Genomic DNA, 24,316 nt, shown 5'->3' with positions numbered 1-24,316 from the left:
ACAACATATCGCCAAATAATCTAGTAAGATGAGGAATAAGACTCTTTGACAAGTTTTGTATAGAAAATCTGTCAAAATGTTTTTATTCGCTAGTTTTTTAGACGTCTGAAAAATCAGCCATTTACCTACTTACTTTTAATGCCCTTAAAAAAGTGGTGATAGCCGTTTGGTTATTAAGACATTGCAATGGCCCTTTCTTCGGGGGATCAGGGGTTCGAGGCCGGATTGGGTTCTTTTCAAAGTTTAATTTCTGTTTGTTGTGTTTAAAACCTGACGTGCTTACACCCCCGACCCGTATACACGTGCCAGTTAAACGGTCATTACGTTCTAATGGACTTATGTTTACGTATGCAAATTCAAATAACTTAATTACCCCTAAAGCTACAGGCATAATACGAAAACTTACATAAAATGAAAATGTATCGCAAAGAAAATTAGTGTTCGTGTTCTCTAAATTGAATAAAGGTTTTCACCGTTTTTTGCGACTTTTGTTAACGAGTTTTTTGCTAATCATGTTGTAATAAACTCAGCTAAGTACACTGAAGGTTTGTTAAAATGACAAAAAGATTCCAAATTTTGTCTTTGATCTTACTTAACTCAAAATTTGTTTTACTCCCGTTGTTTTTTTGCGGCATAAAAATCTTGTCATCGTACATTAAAATTAAACATCAAAGTCATAATCATCAAACCATCACTGTTGCACTACTGAGCATAGTTCTCTCACAATAAGAAGGGTTTTGCCATATCCACCACGCTGAGCAAGTGCAGATTGTCAGGCACACACACCTTTGAAAACATTATGGAAAACTTTATGGCATGCAGGTTTCCTCTGAAATCACGATGTTTTCCTTCACGACTAAAGCCTAAAAGTGTGTGTCTGGAATCGAACCCCGACCCCCGAACAGAAGACCAACATCTTATTGTACTTGGCTATCATGGCTTAGTACCATATACCTACCTAGTATTGTTATTAAGGCTCCAAACAACAAGTTCAAGTTATGATAGTAAACCTCGCTATCAAAGTTACGCCATTCCACGATATAGGTAGATACATATAATAATAGACAGTAATTTTCGTGCCCTTGAACTTTAATAGCTAGGCTGGGCATATCACGAAATCAATGAAGTGACTTTTTTATTAACCTCTAAGTCAGATTATATTCATCTTTTTATAACGTTATAAACAGAAAAATACAATATTTTTGTCTTAAATCGTCTTGTAAGAATATTTTGAAAACTATTATCTAGTTAATATGATGTACTTATGCGACTTCAGAATATATTATAGTAGTGGAAAAGGAATATATAGTAGTGAGATGAGATGCTGGGATCAATAAATTATGTACTAAAGGGTAATTTTGTGTGTAAAGTACCTATGTTTTGATTTTTGAATGTCGCACTCTTGCTCTGGCGTAAAGAAAGCTTTATAGATTTACGTCCGCATCGACCCAAACGCAATGACCCAATGTGTACTGGAGCCTTTATTCATATTCATACCCAAAGCTTTCGTTTTACATATTTTAGTATTATTAATATTAATATTTTTATATTATGAATATTAATAAATTATGCTATACTTAATTATATACTATACATCTGAATATTCATTTACATATAAATACTACAGAGTAGGTATTTTTCCTCTATGTTCCCAAATCCAGTATCAGTTTTTTACACTAGTTAAAAAGTTCAGGTTGGTGTTCTTTTAAATTCAATGAAAGACAAAGTTAGAGTATGGAGTGAGATTTCTTCAAGTTATAGTTTAGAAAGTTCTGTCCAACAACTTTTTGAACCTTTGTTAATATATGCAAGTAAGGCTGCGTCTACACTAATTAAAGTTTGCGTTATATTTGGTAAATTTTCTATCATCATCATCATGAATAACCCATCGCCGACTCACTACTGAGCGTTGATTTCCTCTCAGAATGAGATGGGCTTAGGCCATAGTCCACCGCGCTGGCCAAGTGCGGATTGGCAGACTTCACACACCTTTGAGAACATTAAGGAGAACTCAGTCTCAGGTAGACAAATCATCACGATGTTTTCCTTCACCATTAAAGCAACTGATATTTAATTTCTTAAAACGCACATAACTTGAAAAAGTCAGAGTTAAGTTAGGTAGAGAAAAGTTTGAGGTGTATTCCCGGAAACGAACCCACAACCTCCTGATTTAGAGGCGGACGTCTTAACCACTTGGCTTTCACGGCTATAATTTAAAATTCACTATGACAAAACAATTTTCGTCATTATTAAACAAACCCATTAAGTATTTAAAAAAAAGATTGTGTCATTAAAGCAATATCCCATAAATGAACCGAACCTATACCGACCCCATAATGTAGACAAAGTTGCATTGCATTAATTTACATTATATATATTTAATTTATACATATTTATATTTAAAAGAATTTTAAGCCTGCGATTCCATCTACCTAAAATAGTTTTAATGATAAAATTCATTTTCGTTTCATTTTATGTCGTTTAAAAATATTGGGAACTAACTAAATAAATTGCTAATTTTATGTTTTCTGAACATCCTTAAAATTCTCTTCTAATTTGCGGCTTTCTTGCATTTACAGTTATTATCTTTGGGAGGTTAAAAGAACACCAGATGATAAAACAAATTTTGAACTGAGTATTTTATTATCCTAGGATATGAGAGTTTTAATAAGTTACCTATTACTTTCCTGTTACCAATGTAAATACAGATTTGATAATTAATTTTATTAACTATATCAACTACAATAGTATAGTATAATATACTTTAAATGATTAAATACGTATTACATACGTCAATAAATACATGATAATGTTTCATTCAATTCTAACGCATTGCTATTATAGTAGACGTACCTATGCTTCAACAAATTCCTTGATGATATGCCCAATATATTTCGCAAAAATATTATTGTATGGAATGCTCACAGATTAAATGATATTTCAACATATCGCCGCATACTACTGAGCACCAGTATCTTATCATACAGACACACACACTGTTGATATCAGCGTCAAAATGGCGATAACCAGGTCGGTAATAACAACTCTGTACTTGTAATCGGATAGATTATTGGTATTTTCTAATCTGTGCCAGTAATAGATTTTGTTCCACCATCTGGCTAATTACCTAGATAGATACAATGTCTTTCTGAGGTATATCATCAAAAAAGTTGTAGATCTATATCTACACAATATTATGTATATCCTTCATTAATCACCTAAAAGCCATAAACTCCCTGACTTATTTTTGGTACGGATTTGTAAAAGAGTAGAGATTTCACAAATACAAAGTTATAAAAAAGCTTTGATAAAATTGGTCTATTATTGGGACGATCCTAAATTCCGAAACGTTATGAGCTCGTTTCGTTTCTTATATTAAGTGAACTGAAATTAATTTCAAATGGGATGAAAATAATAAATAGCTATTAGTAATAATCCTGCAGAAATACTAAACACTGGAATAGACCCAGTTACACATACTGAATAATATCCTGCTCCCGGAATATCATTTTTCGTCGCCCGCCAAAACGTACTTAAAACTTGCTTGGTGCTTGCTTCGCTCGCACTGTTTCATTTCTAATTGTAACTTGGGACTCGCTTTAGCTATCTCAATTATTATTTCTATATCTACTGCATAATTATCATACTTCGTGCTCGTTTTATCAATTTGCTAGTACCTAGATGTGATTTTAGACGCCGAAATAGACTCAAAAACGAACTCCTCTTGGGAAACATTGTAAAAAAATTGCACTTGCTTCGCTCGCGCTTTTGAAACTGATCCGGGCCAGCAATAGATATTATTCTCTATTTTTACGAAATACTGTGAAGGTATTTAGGAGGAACAGTATTATCTCGTCAGTATGATAAGAAGAATGAGATGGACGGACGTATACAAAGTTTGTAGAGGTCAAAATATTTTTTTTTTAGAATTCGTTATGGATAGAGAAAAAGATTAGGAGACATCTTGACAGTTTACAGATTTAGAATTTAAAGATATAAATAAGAGAGAAAACGATTCGTTAAGTATTTTGTAGAGGGCACTAAGAATATCAAAATATTATGTCCCGTACATCTATCAAGTAATTTTTTCTATAAAAATATCGAATTATTCCACAATTCCTATTAAAGCCTGTTCCACGCAGTTACTGTGACTTTGAAGATTTTGCCTTGAGATAAATTCTTTTATATACCTATTTAAAAACGATTTAACTTATTTAAAACAATTATTTTAGTAACCCATTCGTACAGATGTTAAAAATCTCAAGACTCAGACCCAAAATCACTAATATGATTATTTAGACAAGACATTTATCCTTTTTCGTTCATATTTTGTTTTTAAATATCCGAATATTTTTGTGCACACCAATTTTATACAAATATTTTTTTTAATTTCTAAGTAATACAATTAGTTAATATTACATAATATTTCGATATGTTTATAACTTAAAATGATTATAATATTTTATGATTGGCCGAATACTATTTACACAAATACTATGAAATTCTAATAAATATTCGTTGTATTTATATGCCTAAATATCGACAGCAAATAATACTTAAATTACATCAATACAGTTCGTTAGGTTTTTTTTACTAAATTTATCACAAATACAAGACTACACATCGCATAGAATTTTGTTAGGTACCTATATAAGAGTATAAAGACGTTTTTATGCGCGATACGACATCGATATGATTTTATATCCAGCTTATTCAAGTCTAGGGTACCTAATTGAGTATTCAAATTCAAACATTGATTTCATGTAGCGTAGAGCATATTATATGGCCGTTAGGTACAATAGAATTGACTGTACAGGGCAAGATGGAGTATGTAGTCGGAACGTAAGACAGCTTGACATCTAACTTGGAACAAAAACTTGAAAAGCATTTATACACTAGCGTGGCTTCACTTACACTGGCAGGAGTATATAAAGAAAACAAGTTTTTCCTTTATCCTGTAAAGTTGTTTTCTGAGATAATACCGGTTCCCCAGTTCAACTTTCAAGACTGTACTTAAAAACCTCTGTTTTCAAGAAAAGCTGGGAAGAAATTCAACATAAATATTACAAAAATTTTGGTTCATTTCTGATTACTACTTCGTCGTATCAGCGTCGCAACGTCATCTATAAAACGTCTCCAAACGAAGATATCACCTAATATAAACATTGAGCACGCATCAAAAAGCACCGACAGTTAAGCATCAAACACTCAAGTTGCACTCAACACTGAAAGTCAGAAATAATAAACTTGGTCTGCTGCTTCAAAGTGTACGTGCTTTTTGCCGTGCGGGGGCAGCACGACCAACAACCATCAGGCCGCGTTACCATTTCTCCCGTTACCATGATTACCATTCCCATAATCATTATGCTGTTTCACTTCACGTTTGGGACTTCTGGGTTTCACTACGTGTTCATTTTTGGGTTTCACTTCGTATTCACTTTTGGGTTTCACTTTGTATTCACTTTTGGGCTTCACTTCGTATTCACTTTTGGGTGTTTTCACTTCATCGTCACTTTTGTCGGGCTCGTTTATTTCCGGGATCTTTAGTTTGGTTTCGGTAGCGTCTCTGTCGGCTTGGGTTAGGACTTCTTGGACGTGGATGGTGAGCTCGGGGCGTACTACTTGGGTGAAGGGCAGCAGGGCGCCGGCGACGTCCATGGTGTTGTTGATGTTGCGGTGCCACAGCTCGAGCACGACACTGCGCCGTTGCTACTTGTATCTCGGCGGACCTAGCCATCCACAGCCGAATACCTGAACGAACAACAATTTGAATTAGTTCATCTTTTGCTTCATATTTATAACTAGGTTTATGTACCCGCGATTTTATAAAGAAAGCTTTGTTTTTTAAAAATTCTGTGGAAATTTTTATTTTCCGAGATAAAAAGTAGTCTATGTCATTCCGCATGTCCATATCCATGCAAAAAACCACGTCAATCCATTAAATATTATGGATACCAAATGGTATTACTTGACATAAAAAAAAAAACTTAATTTAAATCGGTTCATTAGTTTAGGAGCTACGATGCCACAGACAGATAGACAGCAACACACGTCAAACTTATAACTCTCCTCTTTTTGGGTCGGGGGTTAATAACAAGATTCACCAGTAAAAGTTCTACAACGCCTTTCACACAACACCAGCTGCGCCAGCGTGAACACATTATACACTATTTTTTGTATACAAGTTATTTGGCCACGTGATGGCCAATTGAGCCATGAAAAATGTGCTAATGTGTAAAAAGAATGTGCTAATAGTATGAACTTACTTGACAAATAACGAGGGCCAGTAGTAAAAGCAGTAAAAGTGTCACTACGCCCCACACAACACCAAGCTGAGTCAGCGCGAACACGTACAGTGTTTTGTGGCACCACTGGTTGGGCTCGAACAGCGTTGGCGCATAGTCTGGCCACATGATTTCCAACGTCCAATAGTTCCCGCAAGCGAACCTGTGTGAAAAAAAATACTGTTATTTACGTACCAAATATTACACCAAGCTTGTATGTATAGCGATTAAAAGTTGGTAGAACTTCTTTTTAAATTCTTTTTAAAATTCTTTTTAAATTTCAGTAATAAAAAAGTATCAGATATAAAAGTCTCTAAATAAAGAAATAGAGAGAGTGTTATTAATATGTACGTTGATTAACGAATATAGGATTAATATTATATTAATTTTAGTATATCTATACTAATGTAATTATAATTAGCCTAATTTTCTTTTAAGTGGCAGTTAATAGAAATACTGAAATTAATATTAATCCTATAGAAAGAAAGAAGAAAAAAGCTTTTGGTGCCACAGAAATAAGACTACTCGTTCACCATAGCACAAGCAGAGATAGGCATCTTTTAAAATAAATAAATGTAACAATTATACACACTCGCAAACAAGATAATTACATACATTTATATTGTTCGTATGTTTTTATCAATACAGAATAAAGAATATTTTTATGGTAGTGTTTTTTTTACCTACACTACAAGGAAATTTCTAAAACAATCACACTTCACACTATCACACTAATATTATAAAGGCGAAAGTTTGTGTGTTTGTGTGTGTGTGTATGTGTTTGTTTGTTACTCCTTCACGCAAAAACTACTGGACGGGTTGGGCTAAAATTTAGAATGGAGATAGATTATACCCTGGATTAGCACATAGGCTACTTTTTATCCCGGAAAATCAAAGAGTTCCCACGGGATTTTTAAAAAAACCTACATCCACGCGAACGAAGTCACGGGCATCAGCTAGTTTCAAATATATGTCAATTAATGCGGAACCGGCAGGATTCGAAAAACCTGGTCTCCAATACATACCTACATAGTTTTTATACTTACTATGTACCTAAGTATTGAGTATCCCAAACTAAAACAGAACTTGAATTTTTGTGCTAGCCGGAAATAGAAATAGGAAAGTTCTTTTTTTTCGAATAAACTTTTACAAAGTGCTTTCGAATCGCTGAGTGAATTTACTGTTTGTTCGGAATGCCTTTTCTACAGAGAAACATGAGAAAGAAACTTGGCGGTTGCTCTTTTTATTTGAAAAACTAGTTGACCCGCCCCGGCTCGCTCCAGTGGAATTTTTGAAAATCGGTGAGGGGTAACTGCACAAGTATCCTGGTAATCCAGGATTTTTGTGACCTTTCCCCGGTATTCCAGAATTTTCCTTAATTCCATCCTTTGCACTACTTCATTTTTAGCCGAAGTGCCAAATCCTACCAATTTTCATGTCTATAAAATGACTTTCTTCTACCTTAGGTAGACGCGATTATCTCGGGCCTAATCTATACTAATATTATAAAGACACACAACTACAACAAATAAATTATATCATTTCAAGAAGTAAATTTTGTAAGTATGTTTGTAGGAAGTAATCTCTGGAACTGTGAACCGATTTTGAAAATTCATTCACCATTAGAAAGCTATACTATTCCTGAGTGACATAGGCTAGGTACATACCTATATTTTTTTAAAATAGAGATCCTTACGAAAATTGTTATAAGCTACCCGTGTGAAGCCGGGACGGGTATATTAATTAATCAAGAAGCCAATCCAATAATATTGTTGTACACTAATTACCCATAGCAATCACGCGAACTTAATATCTATTAATTTGTCTGAATTGCCAATAATTAGAATATAGATCAGACACCAAATACCTACTTACCTACCTAGCATATCTAGGTATCTTCTTCTTTCCCTGAGAACGAGCTTTCGATTCAAGTTTTACAGTTATTATCCTCCAAAGTACCTCCAAAGTCGGTCACCCATCCATTTACCGACTTGGGCCAACGTTGCATAACATGAACACGAACATGTTGATATGCGTTGTCACAACTAGGCCGCAGGCCCCTCTAATATAATATTACTTACACATAATATGTGTTCCCAATTTTATATATCCACTTAGCGATACTGCCCATAATTTGGTAAACTGTACAACCGGGATGGGTACATTTTGGAGATCCTTTGACTTATTCGTGCCTCGGAGAGCAAGTAAAGATATTTCATCGGTTCAATAATTGTCATCGATAGTGGAGTCGTGTGCGAGAGGAGAAAAACTTACTCACTGCGAAAAGTTAAGGGCACGTTAGGGGTTATAATATTGCATTTCAAATCTTTGAAAAGAACTCCTCTGAGTTTCTTGCTGGTTCTTCTCGGTAGGACAGGCATTCTGAACGCGTGATAGACTCATTTGATGATTATAAAAGTACTTGCAAAGTTTAATTGAATAAAAAAAACCGGCCAAGTGCGAGTCAGACTCGCGCACTGAGGGTTCCGTACTCGGGTATTTTTCCCAACATTTTGCACGATAAATCAAAAACTATTATACATAAAAATAAATAAAAATCTGTTTTAGGATGTACAGGTAAAGCCCTTTCATATGACAGACAGACAGACAACAAAGTGATCCTATAAGGGTTCCGTTTTTCCTTTTGAGGTACGGAACCCTAAAAATATACTTATTTCTATTTCTTTACAGGATAAATAACGCCTGAATTCTATCCCCAAAAAGGCAAAAATAGACATACACAGGATACAAAGTACAAGCTTCTCTAATTAATGGCATCACAAAATATCCGCAAAATGTTGTTATTATTTAAACAAAATAATGACAAACGCGTCGCGATGGAAGCTCGGGGGAATTACCCCAATTAGCGATACAGGGACCACACTTTCCCAAAATAAACCTCAATTTTAAACTGAGCGAATGGCTGAGCGTAGATACTGGATAGGCTAATAAGTAAGGCTGAGATCTATAGACCGCACTTTGACTTTACTTTATATCGTAAGTGTCTCAGCCTGAGGCTTAGAGCATCTTGCATATACTGAGTGTGATATCTATAGAGAGAACTCTGACTTTGCTTAGACTAAAAACGAGACACGTGTATCTCTCACATAAATCTGTCCCTTTTTAACTCAAGCTTAATTCTGAACAAAGTCAAAGTGCCTTCTATAGATCTCAGCCTCAGAACTGGGGCGGGATTGGAACCCTCGTAGCATTAGTTTTAAATTAACGTACCTAATTAATCAATTATAAGTAGTAAGTACTACTAATAAGTAAGTAATAATACTAAGTAAGTCATTAATCATTATCTTACAAAATTCAGCAATTGATAAAATCAAAAACTATACAGTTTCTTTGAATAAATGATTTGATTTTGACTTTCACTCGTATGTATTGAGATCGTATTGACTTCGTTCGCGTGGATTTCGTTTTTGAAAAATGCCGAGGGCACTTTTTGTTTTTCCGGTATAAAAAGTGGCTTAAGTCACTCTCCAGATTTTTAACTATCATCATCATCATCAGCCTGTGGATGTCCACTGTTGGACATAGGCCTTCCCTAAAGAGCGCCACCACACCCAGTCCTCAGCCTTCCTCATCCAGCCACTTCCCGCCAGCAGGACAGGCATGGCCTGCCCACTGCCACGTCAGCTTGCTAATAGTTTGGGCTATGTCAGTGACCTTGGTTTTCCTGCGGTTCTCCTCGTTTCGGATCTTATCCCTCAGGGAAACTCCTAACATAGCCCTCTCCATAGCTCGCTGAGCCACTTTGAATTTGTGGACAAGGCCTTTTGTCAGTGTCTGTGAGGGTAGTATGAAATATATGTATATGAGATCGGTCATGTGAATATAATAAATCAGTGCATGCCTAACGCTCGTGTTTGATTGACACACTTCACATGGCGCAGTCGTTAAATAAAAATAAAACGTGGAAAAGTGGTTGAAGTTTAGACATGGATAGTGTATTATCACCGCCGTCTTCGTTTTGCTTCGATAAGAATGCATCGGACGCCTGGAGCCTCAATGAGAGGTGGACAAAATGGAAGCGAAGTTATGAAATATACAGTAAAGCGTGCGAATTAACCAAGAAGTCAGTAGAAATTCAAGTGAATATTCTGTTGCATGTGGTGGGTGAACAGTGTCGAGATATTTTGGATCGTTTGCCGGACAAATGTACGACTGTTGAACAAGTTTGGAAAACGTTAGATGAGCAATTTCATACAAAAAGGAATGTTACGGTCGAGCGTCACAAGTTTTTTATGCGTCATCAACAAGACAATGAATCCATTGAACAGTACGTTTTTGAGCTAAGAAAGTTAGCTCAAACGTGTGAATTTCGTGATTTACATGATGAACTTATCAAGGATCGATTGGTATGTGGCATTTCTAGTTCGGCAATTCGTGAACGCTTGCTAAGAGAAGATGATTTGTCGTTAAAAAAGGCTATGGATATTTGTCGTGCAGCTATCGCATCTCGAACGAACTCGGAAAAAATCAAACCTGAAAGAGAAGAGACACAATTGTATAACGTTCATCAAGTTAATCGATCGCAGAAAGAGGTTTCGTTTGTGAAGTCGAAGATGACGTCATCAAGAGGGCGAGCTCGGAGCGCGGGACGCGATGTGGCGGCGGCGGAGCCGGAGAGCGTGCGGCGCGCCGCGCGCTGGCGGGCCGGACGGGCGCCGCCGGAGGCGCGCACACCGCATGCGCTTGCGCCGCGGCCGCGCGGGCGTCTCCTAGCGGCGAGCGACTTCAACGTGAACCAGGGGCGTGCGGTCCCGGGTTCGAATAAAATGTGTAAATATTGTGGAATTGTGCATAAAAAGTTTGAGTGCCCGGCATATGGTCAAAGGTGTGTGCGATGTTCAGGGATGAACCATTTTGCACGCGTTTGTGGCGTACATTATATCGAGGAATCTGACGAACAGGTAATCTATTCCTTAAATAATAGTAGTGATTGGAATCTTAGCTTAAAAATATGTGGAACTTGGATTAGATTTAAATTAGATACAGGAGCTGATGTAAATGTTTTGCCGTTACATTATTTTGAAAAGTTAAATATAGGCCAGGAGTGTTTATTGCAGACGAAAACAAAGTTAAGTGGTTATTCCGGTGCAAGCATAGACGTCCTGGGAAAAATATTTCTATATGTGAGTTACAAGGGCAAAACATATTTGCTCGAATTCAAAGTAGCCAGAGTTCAGTCTGTACCCATACTGGGACGTCATGCTTGTACAGAATTAGACGTAGTTAGGCGTGTCATGTCGGTACAGAGTAATGATAATAGTCCAGGTTTTATAACGAAGTTTGAGGACGTATTTCAAGGTCTTGGATGCTTACCGGGTCAATATAAAATACATTTAAAGGACGATGCTGTCCCTGTCGTACATGCGCCGAGGAAGTTACCGTTTGCTATTAAGGAGGATGTAAAGAAAAAATTAAATGAAATGGAATCGCAGAAGATAATTTCTAAAGTTGAGGGTCCATCTGATTGGGTTAGCAGTATTACGGTAGTTAAAAAACCTAATGGTGACTTGCGTATATGCTTAGATCCCAAGGAGTTAAATCAAGCAATTAAGCGGGAACATTTTAGGTTACCAACCTTGGATGAAATTTTATCAAGGTTATCGGGAGCTAGATATTTTAGTACTTTAGACGCTTCCTCGGGGTTTTGGAATATTGCTTTAGATGACACAAGCAGTTCGTATTGTACGTTTAATACTCCATTTGGGAGGTACAAGTTCTTGAGGATGCCTTTTGGAATTTGTTCTGCATCGGAAGTATTTCATAAAAAAATGATAGAAAACTTTGATGACCTTGAAGGAGTGTGCATGTATATCGATGACTTACTGATATATGGGTGTAATAAAGAGGAGCATGATGAAAGATTGAGGAAAGTGTTGGAAAGGTGTAGAAAAATTAATTTAAAATTAAATAAAAATAAGTGTAGGTTTGGGTTGGAAGAAATAAAGTATTTAGGACATAGGATTACGAAAAATGGGCTGTGTCCCGATGACAGTCATATCACGGCTATTACAAAAATGCCAATCCCTAAGGATAAGAAAGATGTAGAAAGATTTTTGGGTTTAGTTAATTATATAGGTAGTTTTATTCCTAATCTATCGGATAGGGTTCAGCCATTGCGAGAATTATTAAGAAAGGAAATTGAGTGGCACTGGAATGAAAGTCATGATAAATGTTTTCAAGATATTAAGCTATGTCTGTCTAGTCGCCCAGTTTTGCAATATTATGATGGGAATAAACCGATTATAATATCAGTGGACGCGAGTAAGAGTGGGTTAGGTGCATGTTTAATGCAAAACAATTTGCCGGTCTGTTATGCGTCCAAGGCGTTGACTAAGGCTGAACAGAGATATGCACAGATCGAGAAGGAACTGTACGCATGTGTGTTTGCTTGTGAAAAGTTTTATGCATATATTTATGGAAAGACAGATGTAACCATTGAAACCGACCATAAGCCGCTGATAAGCATTATTAAAAAACCAATAACAGACGCTCCTGCGCGTTTGCAAAGGATGTTGTTAAGATTGCAGCGTTATACATTTAAACTCGTGTACAAGCCAGGTAAGCACCTATATATCGCCGATGCACTATCGCGTGCATATGAACCGGCGGCCGCAGCCGAGGCGCTTCATTCGACACAAGACTGTCTGCATGACGAGGTGTGTGCCGTCACTCGCGATGCGGCATCGGCGCTCACGCAATATTTTCAGAATGCGCAGTTTATAGCTTTACAGAAAGGTACTGAGAATGATAGTGAGTTGCAACAGGTGATGAAGTACATAAATAGGGGTTGGCCGGGGGAAAAGAGTGATGTAGTGGAGTTAGTTAGGCCGTATTGGAATTACAAAGAGAGTTTATCAGTTGCTTATGGATTGATATGGAAAAGTGAAAGGGTAGTGGTACCGAAGGCTTTACGAAAAGAAATGTTAGGTAGACTACACATAGGTCACATGGGATTAGAAAAAACTAAATTGAGGGCTAGGGAGACAATATTTTGGCCAGGGTTAAATAATGATTTAAAAAATTTAATAAATAGTTGTGATGTTTGTCTTGCGCATAAAAAATTTAATCAAAAGGAAAAATTACAGTCTCACGAAATTCCTGACAGTCCTTGGGTGAAAGTTGGCGTTGATTTGTTTCATTTGAAGGGCTTAAATTACCTAATGATAGTTGATTATTACAGTAAGTTTTTTGAAATAGTAGAATTACAGTGTACCGACTCTGTGTTTGTAATTAATTGTTTAAAGAATATTTTTTGTCACCAAGGAATTCCTTCGATTGTAATTTCGGATTCGGGCCCCCAATTTAGCTCAAATTGCTTTAGAAAATTTGCTTTGGAGTGGGAATTTAAGCATATTACTTCTTCACCTCATTACCCGCAGTCGAACGGACAGGTTGAGCGTATGATTCAGACGGTAAAACATATCATGATTAAGACTAAAGAAAATGGCTCGGATTATCGCTTGGCTTTATTAGAATATTTAAATACTCCTTTGTCAACGGAATTACCTTCTCCGGCAGAATTATTACAGAGTAGGAAATTTAGAAGCATTCTGCCGACATCAAAAAAATTGTTGAAACCAAAAGTTCATGAAAATATAAGACAGAAGTTGTTAAATAGGCAAAAAGAACAAAAATTTTATTATGATCGTAATGCTAAAGATTTAATAAAATTAGGGAAGGGAGAAAAAGTACGGATCTATGACTTGCGGATCAAAAGGTGGGTACCAGGGACGATAAGCCGCATTCTAGCTAACAGATCTTATGAAGTGACGACTTTAAATGGTAAAAAATTAGTTCGCAATAGACGACACATTATGATTGACTCATCACCAAGACAAGACACGCCTTGCTATGGATTTGACTATGACGATATAGATTGTAATACAGAGATAGAAAGAGAACCTAGTCAAAGTCAAAGTAATAGTACAGGTATGAATAATTGTAACAACTATGTAACTCGTTCTGGCAGGACAGTGAGGCCTCCGGATAGATGGGGGTTCACGTAGCGTCAGGCGCGGCTAAGCAGAATAGAAATGAACTCAGAAATGTATGTAGGTAGCAGAAACATAATAGAAAATTGTTATAACTTGATTTTAAAATTTGTGTATAGCGTAATTGTATGATCTTTTTACTTTTTATATCTTTACTGGTTTTTTTTTTTTTTTTTTTTGAATAAGAATAATAAATTATCATTTAACAGAAATTATGACATAAAAATTAATTATAGTGTAACCATTTTTTTTTTTTATCTTATGAATTATTATTGTTAAAATGAATAGTGAGTGTTGGTTTATTACCTGGACAGGTGGAGTTGTTTTTTAACATAAGAATTTATCATTTAACATATATTATGACATAAAACTAATTATGATTATTGTAAAATTATTTTTTTTATCTCATGAATTATTATTGTCAAAATGAATAGCGAGTGTGTGTTTATTATAAAAAAAGAGGGATGATAATATAAATTTAATAATTTAGTTTTTAAAGGGGGAAGATGTGAGGGTAGTATGAAATATATGTATATGAGATCGGTCATGTGAATATAATAAATCAGTGCATGCCTAACGCTCGTGTTTGATTGACACACTTCACAGTGTCCACGTTTCAGCACCATAGGTGAGGACGGGAAGGACACACTGGTTGAAGACTTTTGTTTTCAGGCCTTGAGGAATTGACGATGAGAAGACTTGACTTAATTTCCCAAAAGCTGCCCAACCCAGCCGAATTCTTCTGTTGGCTTCCTCATCGAAATTGCTTCTGCCTAATTGATTATTTGGCCAAGGTAACTATACTCATGCAAAAAATTACGTCAATTTTTTACTCCGTTGCGACTTGATTGAATTACAAACCAAAAACCCAACAAACAAACACAATTTCGCATTTATAAGCCGTGTGAAACCAGAACATATCAGCAAGCCTTCGTTTTATTTTGTAAAAAAAGGCTAAAATAATTTTTATTTTCTCACTTGATTTTTAATTGCTAGGTTCAAGAGCAGAACATTTTTGACAAGCACTTCCACCGTTTTAATTCCTGTTTTATTAAAATAAAAATGTATTCATAAAATCGTAGGCGTAGTCTGAAAAACCTTTAGGTAGGTGCGTACTAAAAATCCGGTCAAGTGGGAGTCGAACTCGCATACGAAGGATTCCGTACCATCATACAAGAAATCTCAACAATACTAAAAATGTATCGCCCCAACATTAGTTGATCACTGCAACTTAATGATGGATAGTGCTATTTTAATGTGATTTAGTAAACTAATTATTGGCCGTAGACACTATTTTTTTTTTGTGATGTAAGGCCAAATATTCGCGGTTTTCGAATTTATTCCTTTACTTGTGCTATAAGATATTGCTTTCTGCCAAATTTCATGATTCTAGGACGTCTATGGGAACGGGAACTAGCCTATAAGTTTTGATTACTCCGAATTGACAGACACGACAGAAAACGAAGTGTTCCTTTAAGGGTCCTTTTCCTTTTAACGGAACCTTAAAAATAATCGCACAATTTTAATTTTACTAAACCTCAATGGCCATCAAAAAAGTTAAAAGAAAGATCCCCTCATTTAGTTCCATAATTATTTTCGGAATAAAAAGTTAAATTCATAAAGTTGTCGTTTTAAAGTGAGCTTTTGGGGTTTCTCTTACATTTTTTACCTTCAAAGTTTACAACAAATTCAATTACCGTCCACTTCAATGTAACCCCAACGTGTAACTTTGTTCCAAAGTTGTTATTAATAAATTATTTTTTAAGCTTAATTGTATTCAAAACAACTTTGAAACGAACTTTGAGTGGTCGTAAAAAATACTGTCGAAGGTGAAACGCACAGGTTGGAATCATAGCCAGGCTTGAATTATTACCTACTACTCAAGAGTTATAAAATAGAATCTTCTTTTTTCCCTCCGTATCAGGTAAAAGTATTATTATAAGTGCTTTGGGAACATGCTGTTGGTGTACCGTAAAATAATAAATAAAAATAAATAAATAAACCTGTATAGCTACAGATCACTCACCAGCCCATAAGGAACAAGGTGAGCGTGTAAGCGAGTGCCCGCTCAAGGACGCTCACGGAAGAGTTGGAGCTCCTGCTCGCCAGCTGTGCCCACAGCAGCCAGCAGATGCCGATACCCCCAGCTGCACCACCCACCACCATGTAGACTGGTATTCGAGGCTCAGCTGGACAGTCGCGAATGTATTGGACACCTGTTGAGAAAAAAATAAAATTTTTTTTGGGGGCAATGGAGGCTTAACCAACCAGGCAAAAGGCATGGCGCCTTAGGCAACCGGCTTCATAAATGAAATTACATGTCTTTATTTCAAGTAGGATAACTAGACGAAGTTCACACTTATCACACTAAATATTATTTATTATCATAAAGGCGAAAGTTTGTGTGTATGTGTGTGTATGTTTGTTACTCCTTCACGCAAAAACTACTAGACGGATTTGGCTGAAAGGAACGAAGATAGATAATATCCTGGATTAGCACATAGGCTACTTTTATCCCGGAAAATCAAAGAGTTCCCACGGGATTTCAGAAAACCTAAATCCACGCGGTCGAAGTCGCGGGCATCGGCTAGTAATAATATATTCTGCAGAATACTACAACATAGGTAGATTTCACATAGATATCATACAAAAATATTTCACAGAATTAACTCGTCAAAAATGATTTCAGCTCTCGAGCGCAGCGTTGCGTAGCCTACATACCAATTAAATTATTTAAAAGGTAAAATCTGTTCGGGCGACGAGGAACTTTCCAAAGGTCAATACCTCATCATCAATCACCCGTTGACTACTTACTGTATACACTCTCAGAGGGCTTTACGCTTCGAGAAATGTTCGGGGAATTTTATTACGCAACAATCCAGACTTAGAATACTAGGATGCTTCTACTTCGTCCGCGTGAATTTATGTTTTTAAGATCCCGTGGGAACTGTTTGATTTTCCGGGATAAAAAGTTGCCTATGTCAATTACAGGGACGCAAGCTACCTCGGTCCAAATTTCATACAAATCGGTTAAGCGGATGGGTTTTTGGGAATCCCGTGGGAACTCTTTGATTTTCCAGGGTAAAAAGTAGCCTATGTCCCTCCCCGGGATATACGCTAACCCTGTACCAAATTTCGTCAGAATCGGTCAAACTGTTGGGCCATGAAAAGGTAGCAGACACACTTTCGTACTTATTTATAGTATGGATAAAAGCGCGTGTATCTGTCTGTTTATCACCTTTTCACAGACTATATGCATACGTCACAAAGATAGCTTGCATTTTGGAGATCGAAGAAAGTCGCCGACACATGCTGACACATCCTCTAGCTATATTTAGGACCTATATCATTAGGTACCTCAATATCACTACCTAAATATTATAAATGCAAAAATGTTTTGTTTGCTGGTTTGTTCTTCAATCACGCTGAATCGACGTAATTCAGTTCATAGATAGGTAGGTAGGCTACATTTTATTCCAGATCTTCCGTTGCCATTTGTTTTGGATAGAGTTAATTAAAGTTCTAGAAATTGCACGCGCTACTTTTCATCTCAGGAACACAAAGAGCTCTCACGGAATCCTAAATCCACGCGGACGTACCTACTCACGGGCATCGATATAATTTGAGTTACTTATATTTCCAAAAATTGGTAATCGCATGAATTTAATAAATTGAGTTTTCATTTTCAGGCATGAATAGGCAGTTTTTCGTATAATGAAGGTATGAGCGATGAAATTACGGCCCGAGTGCAGAGGGCCAATAAAGTTACAACTTGAACCCAAGTGGAGCAAATCGCTTAATACCCCCAGCTTTCTCACACCTGCTCCTAACACAATTTCGCTAAATTGTTTCTTTATAATGAAACATGTAATAGGCTGCTACAAAAGGAGATGAGTCAAAATATTTGAACCCACGGACAGAACTTTTACGGTATAGGTACTCAAAAATAGCCAAGGAAACATAAAACATTTTCAAAAAACACATTTTCTTGGAAATTAATTTGTTTGTTGGTGCATAACGAGAATTTAAGCATTGTGTTGCAACACATGACAAAACTCCATCAAAGATTCCAATATCGATATAAGTCAATAAATAATCAGCCTGTTCGAGTCCACCGCTGGGCATAGGCCTTCCCAAGAGCCCACCATATACGGTCCTCTGCCTTCCTCATCTACCCACTTCCCTCTACCTTCCTAAGGTTGTCAGTCCAGCGGGTTGGAGGTCGTCCCACACTGCGCTTGCTGGTACGCGGTATCCACTCCAGAACACCGACCCTCGGTTTTAGACATGGCCTGCCCACTGCCACGAAATAAGTAGTAACTATCCAGAAAAATACATGAGAGATACCCATACTTATAAGAAGTATAATATAATATTATGTAAGCGATAAGCGATCCCTTTTTACTTAACCACGTTACTGATAGTTACTGGAGTGCAATGGACTGAGAAAGATTAGGATGGTGAGATTCGACCCACAAGCCTATAACATTAGAAGATAGGTAGTGTCAGGAAAAAAATTCGGTCAAGTGGGAGTCGGTCTCGCAAACGAAGGGTTCCGTACCATCGTACAAGATATAACACTTTAATTTTCATGTCATTTTGAAATTCCTATTATTTGTTATAATAGAAATACAAGTTCTGTGAAAATAATAATAATTATTTTTTAAATTTTGTATGTATAGCAAACTGCCGACACAATATAGGTACGTGAGTGGTTGTTTCTTTCCATTAGAAGTAAAATAAAGGATTACTGGATTGGGGATCATTGCTTATGTGCCATGTTTCGAGCTCTTAGGTTTATTTTTAGGGTTCCGGATGTCCAAAGAAAAAAGGAACCCTTGTAAGATCACTTTGGACACCTGGGCGCGCTTGGAATGTATGTATGTAAAACACTAGTCATCCGGATCAGCCTCACTAATGGGTGTTCCTCAAGGCTCTATTCTAGGTCCTTTCATGTTCTTAGTATACATAAACGATTTACCATATGTAGTCCAAAATGTTTGCGATATCGTACTATTTGCTGACGATACGTCTTTGATTTTTAAAGTCGATAGAAATAAGGACAATTTTGACGATATAAATGGTGCCATATCTCAGGTAACTCACTGGTTTACTGTAAATAATCTACTTTTAAATGCAAAAAAAACTAAGTGTATTGAATTCGCACTGCCCAATACCAAGAACACAAGTAACATTAATTTAATGATAAATAATGATATTTTGAAAATAGAAGAGACTACTACATTTTTGGGGATAACCTTAGATGCGAAGCTGCAATGGGGCACCCATATATCAACTCTTGCTGGCAAACTAAGCTCTGCTGCTTACGCGGTTAGAAAGATTCGACAATTAACTGACGTGGAGACCGCAAAGATAGTATATTTTGCTTATTTTCATAGTATTATGTCTTATGGAATCTTAATATGGGGTAGAGCGGCAGATATTGGGAGAATTTTTGTATTACAGAAAAGGGCAATACGCGCAATTTATAACATAAAACCACGCGATTCACTTCGAGAAAAATTTAAGGAAATAGGTATCCTTACCGTAGCCTCTCAATATATTTACAACAACATAATTTTTGTAAGACAAAATATTCTTAGTTACAAGAGGGTTGGCGATCTACACAACAGGCTGACTAGACACCGTAACAGGCTTGCGACTCCTACGCTCCGTCTCAGGAAGGTCCAAAAGTCATTTGTGGGAATGGGTATAATCTTCTATAACAAAATTCCTCAGTCAATTTTGGACTTGCCTTTACACAGGTTCAAAAAATCTATTAAAAATATGCTCCTGAGAAAAGCATATTATACTATCGAAGATTATGTAAATGATAAAAAAGCGTGGATTTGAACTTCGATTCGCTCCAGCAATGCGCAGGACTTCAATTGCTTTTATACATGGCATAATATTGTATATCAAATCTTTGAAAAGAGCAACCGCCGAGTTTCTTGCTGGTTCTTCTCGGTAGGAAAGGCATTCCGAACCAGTGGTAGATGCTTTTGACGATTCGAAAGAACTTGTAAAAGTCTAATTGAATAAAAACATTTTGAATTGAATTGAATTGAATTGAACTATCATAAAAACTATATGAAAAATAACTTCAGAATGTTTTCAAGTTCACCAAAAGTACAATAAGTAATCCCCAGGGAATCCGAAGCGTTTTTTTTCATTAGAAACAAAAACTGAAACAATTCCATTCTCTGCGATAATTCGAGATTGAATTTCATTATCTCGAACAAAGGAACGTAATAATTCTAAGTGTTTGACTGAGATTGCTAGCGATTTTATTTATGGTGAGGACACACTTACTTCCAGACAATTTAAAAGTGAATAGAGTCTTCATTCCTACTCTCTCTATAGTCGTTAATCCTCATTACTGAGAGTCGTGACCATTAATTCTATAATGGTAGGAGTTCTCTTGGGATAATAATGCGGTGGGTTCCCAGATCCTTCCGCATACGACTCTTTAAGAGAACGAGATTTCGACTCTTAATTATTGACAGTTATTATCAGATGTTAGATATAATAACCGGGACCGACGGCCGGAAAGGCCAAATTCGGACCTCTGAAGTCGGTCACCCATCCAATTACCAACTTGAGTCAACATTGCTTAACAATCACAATCGACTGATATGTGTTGGATACCTACCAATAATTTGAATACAATTGAAAGTAATATTATAAGGAATACCAATAAAATGTGATGTTCAATGTATTAGAGCACATAACGCTGTAAGATGTTATTCGCGACGACAAAGAATTCGGTATTGAATTTCATTATTTCAAACCGGAGTGTCGGACTGGTATGAGATTGACATTGATTTATTTTGAACTAGAGGATGCCCGCGACTTCACCCGCTTGGATTTAGATTTTTATAGATCCCGTGGGAACTGTTCGATTCTCCGGGACAAAAAGTTGCCTATTTCGATTATAGCGACGCAAGCTAGTTCGCTACCAAATTTCATACAAATCGGTTAAGTGGACGGTTCTTTAGGAATCTCGCGGGAACTCTGATTTTCCAGGATAAAAAGTAGCCTATGCCCGTCCTCGGGATATAAGCTTACCTTGTACCTTTCGTCAGGATCGGTTACACTGTTGGGCCGTGAAAAGGTAACAGACATACAGACAGACAGACAGATAGACAGACAGACAGACAGACACACTTTTGCATTTATAATACTAGTATGGATTCGCGTTTAGGGACAGAATATCATCATCATCATGCTCAACCCATTACCAACCCACTACTGGGAACGGCTCTTTTCTTAGAACGAAAAAGGTTTAGACTTGGTATAGTCCGCCAAGCTAGTCAAATGTGGATTGGCCTGGGATTGGCATACTTCACACATCTTTGGGAGCATTATGAAGAACTCTCAGGCATGCAGGTTTCCTCACGATGTTTTCCTTTGCTATTAAAGCAAGCGATAACTAATTACTTAAAACGCACATAGCTCCCAAATTTTTTAATAAAAAAAAAAGATTCCGACGCCTTTTTTTGAAGTCGGTATATTAATATATAAATATCATATTAATCGTCGTATATATCATAACATTCATACCACTACCCATATTATAAAAGCGAAAGCGTGTTTATTTTGTGGTTTGTCCTTCAATCACGCCGCAACGGAGCAACGGATCGGCCTCATTTTTTGCATAAATATAGACAAGAACTTGGAGAGTGACATAGGCTACTTTCTATCCCGAAAAATCAAAGAGTTCCCACGGGTTTTATAAAAAATCTAAATCCACGCGGATGAAATCAGGCACAGTTTAACTTAAACTGCGAAATAAGCCGTAATATAATTTGAAAACGTATCGCTAAAGGGCGCCTAAATAAATTGTTCTGAATATCATTCATATTCCCGAGTCCCAACAGTTGACTCTTTTATAATCATTATGTCGCGTAATCTCCGTTTTAATAAGTTTATAACAATGTGGCACGTCGTTACATGAACATCAGTAAAACATGGCGGCCTCATCATTCATTATGCCAGTTAAAACTATAAATATACCGCTTACGTTCACGTTAACATTGCGAACTTCCATTATTTACCTAGCTCTTAACTCTAGGGGCTGACTGACAGCCCATTTGTAAACTCTTTGAAAATAGGCAGGACTTGATTTGCGAACACAGCTTTTCTTGTTTGATCTTGGAGTTTACTAAGCGATTAACAAAGGTTAGCTAATAACTATTTTAAAATAAATACTTATTTTGTGGTTTGTTTTAAGGATTTTTAGATTTTTTTTCATGGCATAGTACCTATTTATTATTGTAAATCGAATCTTTAAAAAATGCCGAGTTTGTTGCTGGTTCTTCTCGGTAGAAAAGACATTCCGAACTAATGTGGTAGTTATATGGTAGTTATGCATTTAACGATTCAAAAGTATCTACTTGTAAAAATTTATTTTAATAAAAAATCTTTCTTTTTCGATTTCTATTTAGGATTCCGTAGTAAAACAAAAAACCCTTATACTTTTGTCCGCTCCATCTTTCTGTCTATCCATCTGTCATCCAAGGTAGAAATGCAGAACAGGAGAATATTACTGGTAAACAGTGGCATTTTAAAGTTTAGGGGATTTTTTTTTTGAAGCTACCTACTGGAAAATAATATAAAGAAATTAATATCATAATTACTTTTCAGAATTCAAGGGCATTTTATAGGTTGCCAAAACGATCTCATCTTTATAAAAATCATAATATAATGGAGGTTAGGGCAGATAAAAGATTTATCATTCTCCATAAACGAAGTAGGTACACGACTCCAGCGACTCCAGCAGAGTGGGCCGGTTTCAATTTGCACTCTTCCCTGAAATATTAGGGGGAGGCAAGATTTATGGTCTGGCTATTACGAAACTGTTACTGCTCTCAAAATTGAGTTTTATTTTGTATCTGGCGGCCTCCGGAATTTTAATGATGACGTAAACGTTCCATCATGACTTTAATACTGTAGCAAATTGCGTTAAGTACCTACCTACTTGAAAATAATAATTACTTGATACAAATCTTTTTAAGGTTTAATTATTATGTAAAATCGACAGGCACACTATACCATAAAACTACCGAACTTTTCCGGCTTCGCACGGGTAGCTCATTCTGATGCCCATTAAAAATGAAATCTTCGTTAGGTACGTTTCTTTTTAACCCCCGACCCAAAAAGAGGGGTGTTATAAGTTTGTTCAAACTTAAAACATCCCTCTTTTTGGGTCTGTCTGTGTATCTGTCTGTGGCATCGTAGCTCCTAAACTAATGAACCGATTTTAATTTAGTTTTTTTTTTTTGTTTAAAAGGTGGCTTGATCGAGAGTATTCTTAGCTATAATCCAAGAAATCGGTTCAGCCGTTTGAAAGTTATCAGCTCTTTATAACCGACTTCCAAAAAAGGAGGAGGTTCTCAATTCGTCGGAATCTTTTTTTTTTTTTATGTATGTTCCCCGATTACTCAAAGACCCCAGGACCGATTTGGAAAATTTTTTTTTGTTTGAAAGAGTATACTGTGCAGTTGGTCCCATATAAATTTGGTGAAGATCTGATGAATATCTTCGGAGATGGAGAACAGAACTCCTCAATAGATAGGAGCAAATTGCTCGCGATCAGTGTAATAGCTTAGTAAACAGTAGGGTTTTAACTAGGCATAGCATATTATAGTACAGTGGGCCACTAAAAATTGTGAAATAAAAAATTTTCAAAAGAAAAATAAAACCGACTTCAAAAACCACAAACACTAAAAAGTAAAAAATAACTTTTATTTAGCTACACGTGTAATGTACCTAGGTATGAAGTCGGGCGAGCTTCACTCTTGGATGTCTAATTTTGTTTTAATATGCTCGCTCGACTTCATACCTAGGTACATTACACGTGTAGCTAAATAAAAGTTATTTTTTACTTTTTAGTGTTTGTGGTTTTTGAAGTCGGTTTTATTTTTCTGTTTCTACTTACTGTAACCTTCACTTGTCGGGGGTGTTATAAATTTTTAATTTACACTTGTTAGTCATTTGTTGTTCAAGTAAAGAATATCT

General features: G+C 36.4%; 2 protein-coding genes across 2 annotated transcripts in view; one reads left to right on the top strand and one right to left on the bottom strand.

The window, feature by feature from the left end:
* Positions 1 to 5,567: 5,567 nt before the first annotated feature.
* Positions 5,568 to 24,316, bottom strand: part of LOC123870449 — a 102,182-nt gene continuing 83,433 nt past the window's right edge. Inside the window, exons 6-8 of the mRNA XM_045913766.1 lie at positions 16,323 to 16,512; positions 6,267 to 6,447; positions 5,568 to 5,751 (exon numbers count right to left, since the gene is read on the bottom strand). Of these exons, the coding sequence (XP_045769722.1) occupies positions 5,710 to 5,751; positions 6,267 to 6,447; positions 16,323 to 16,512 (413 nt within the window). The 3' untranslated portion in view covers positions 5,568 to 5,709. The remainder of the gene's footprint in view (positions 5,752 to 6,266; positions 6,448 to 16,322; positions 16,513 to 24,316) is intronic.
* LOC123870450 lies at positions 10,086 to 14,437 on the top strand. Its single transcript, XM_045913768.1, has 2 exons — positions 10,086 to 11,206; positions 14,275 to 14,437. Exons 1-2 carry the CDS (start codon positions 10,232 to 10,234, stop codon positions 14,293 to 14,295), a joined length of 996 nt encoding a protein of 331 aa, XP_045769724.1. The 5' UTR covers positions 10,086 to 10,231; the 3' UTR covers positions 14,296 to 14,437.

This window comes from Maniola jurtina, chromosome 12 (assembly GCF_905333055.1).
Source record: "Maniola jurtina chromosome 12, ilManJurt1.1, whole genome shotgun sequence".
Classification (NCBI taxonomy): domain Eukaryota; kingdom Metazoa; phylum Arthropoda; class Insecta; order Lepidoptera; family Nymphalidae; genus Maniola; species Maniola jurtina.
The sequence above is the reverse complement of the archived record's forward strand: the minus strand, read 5'-3'. Positions and strand labels throughout refer to the sequence as shown.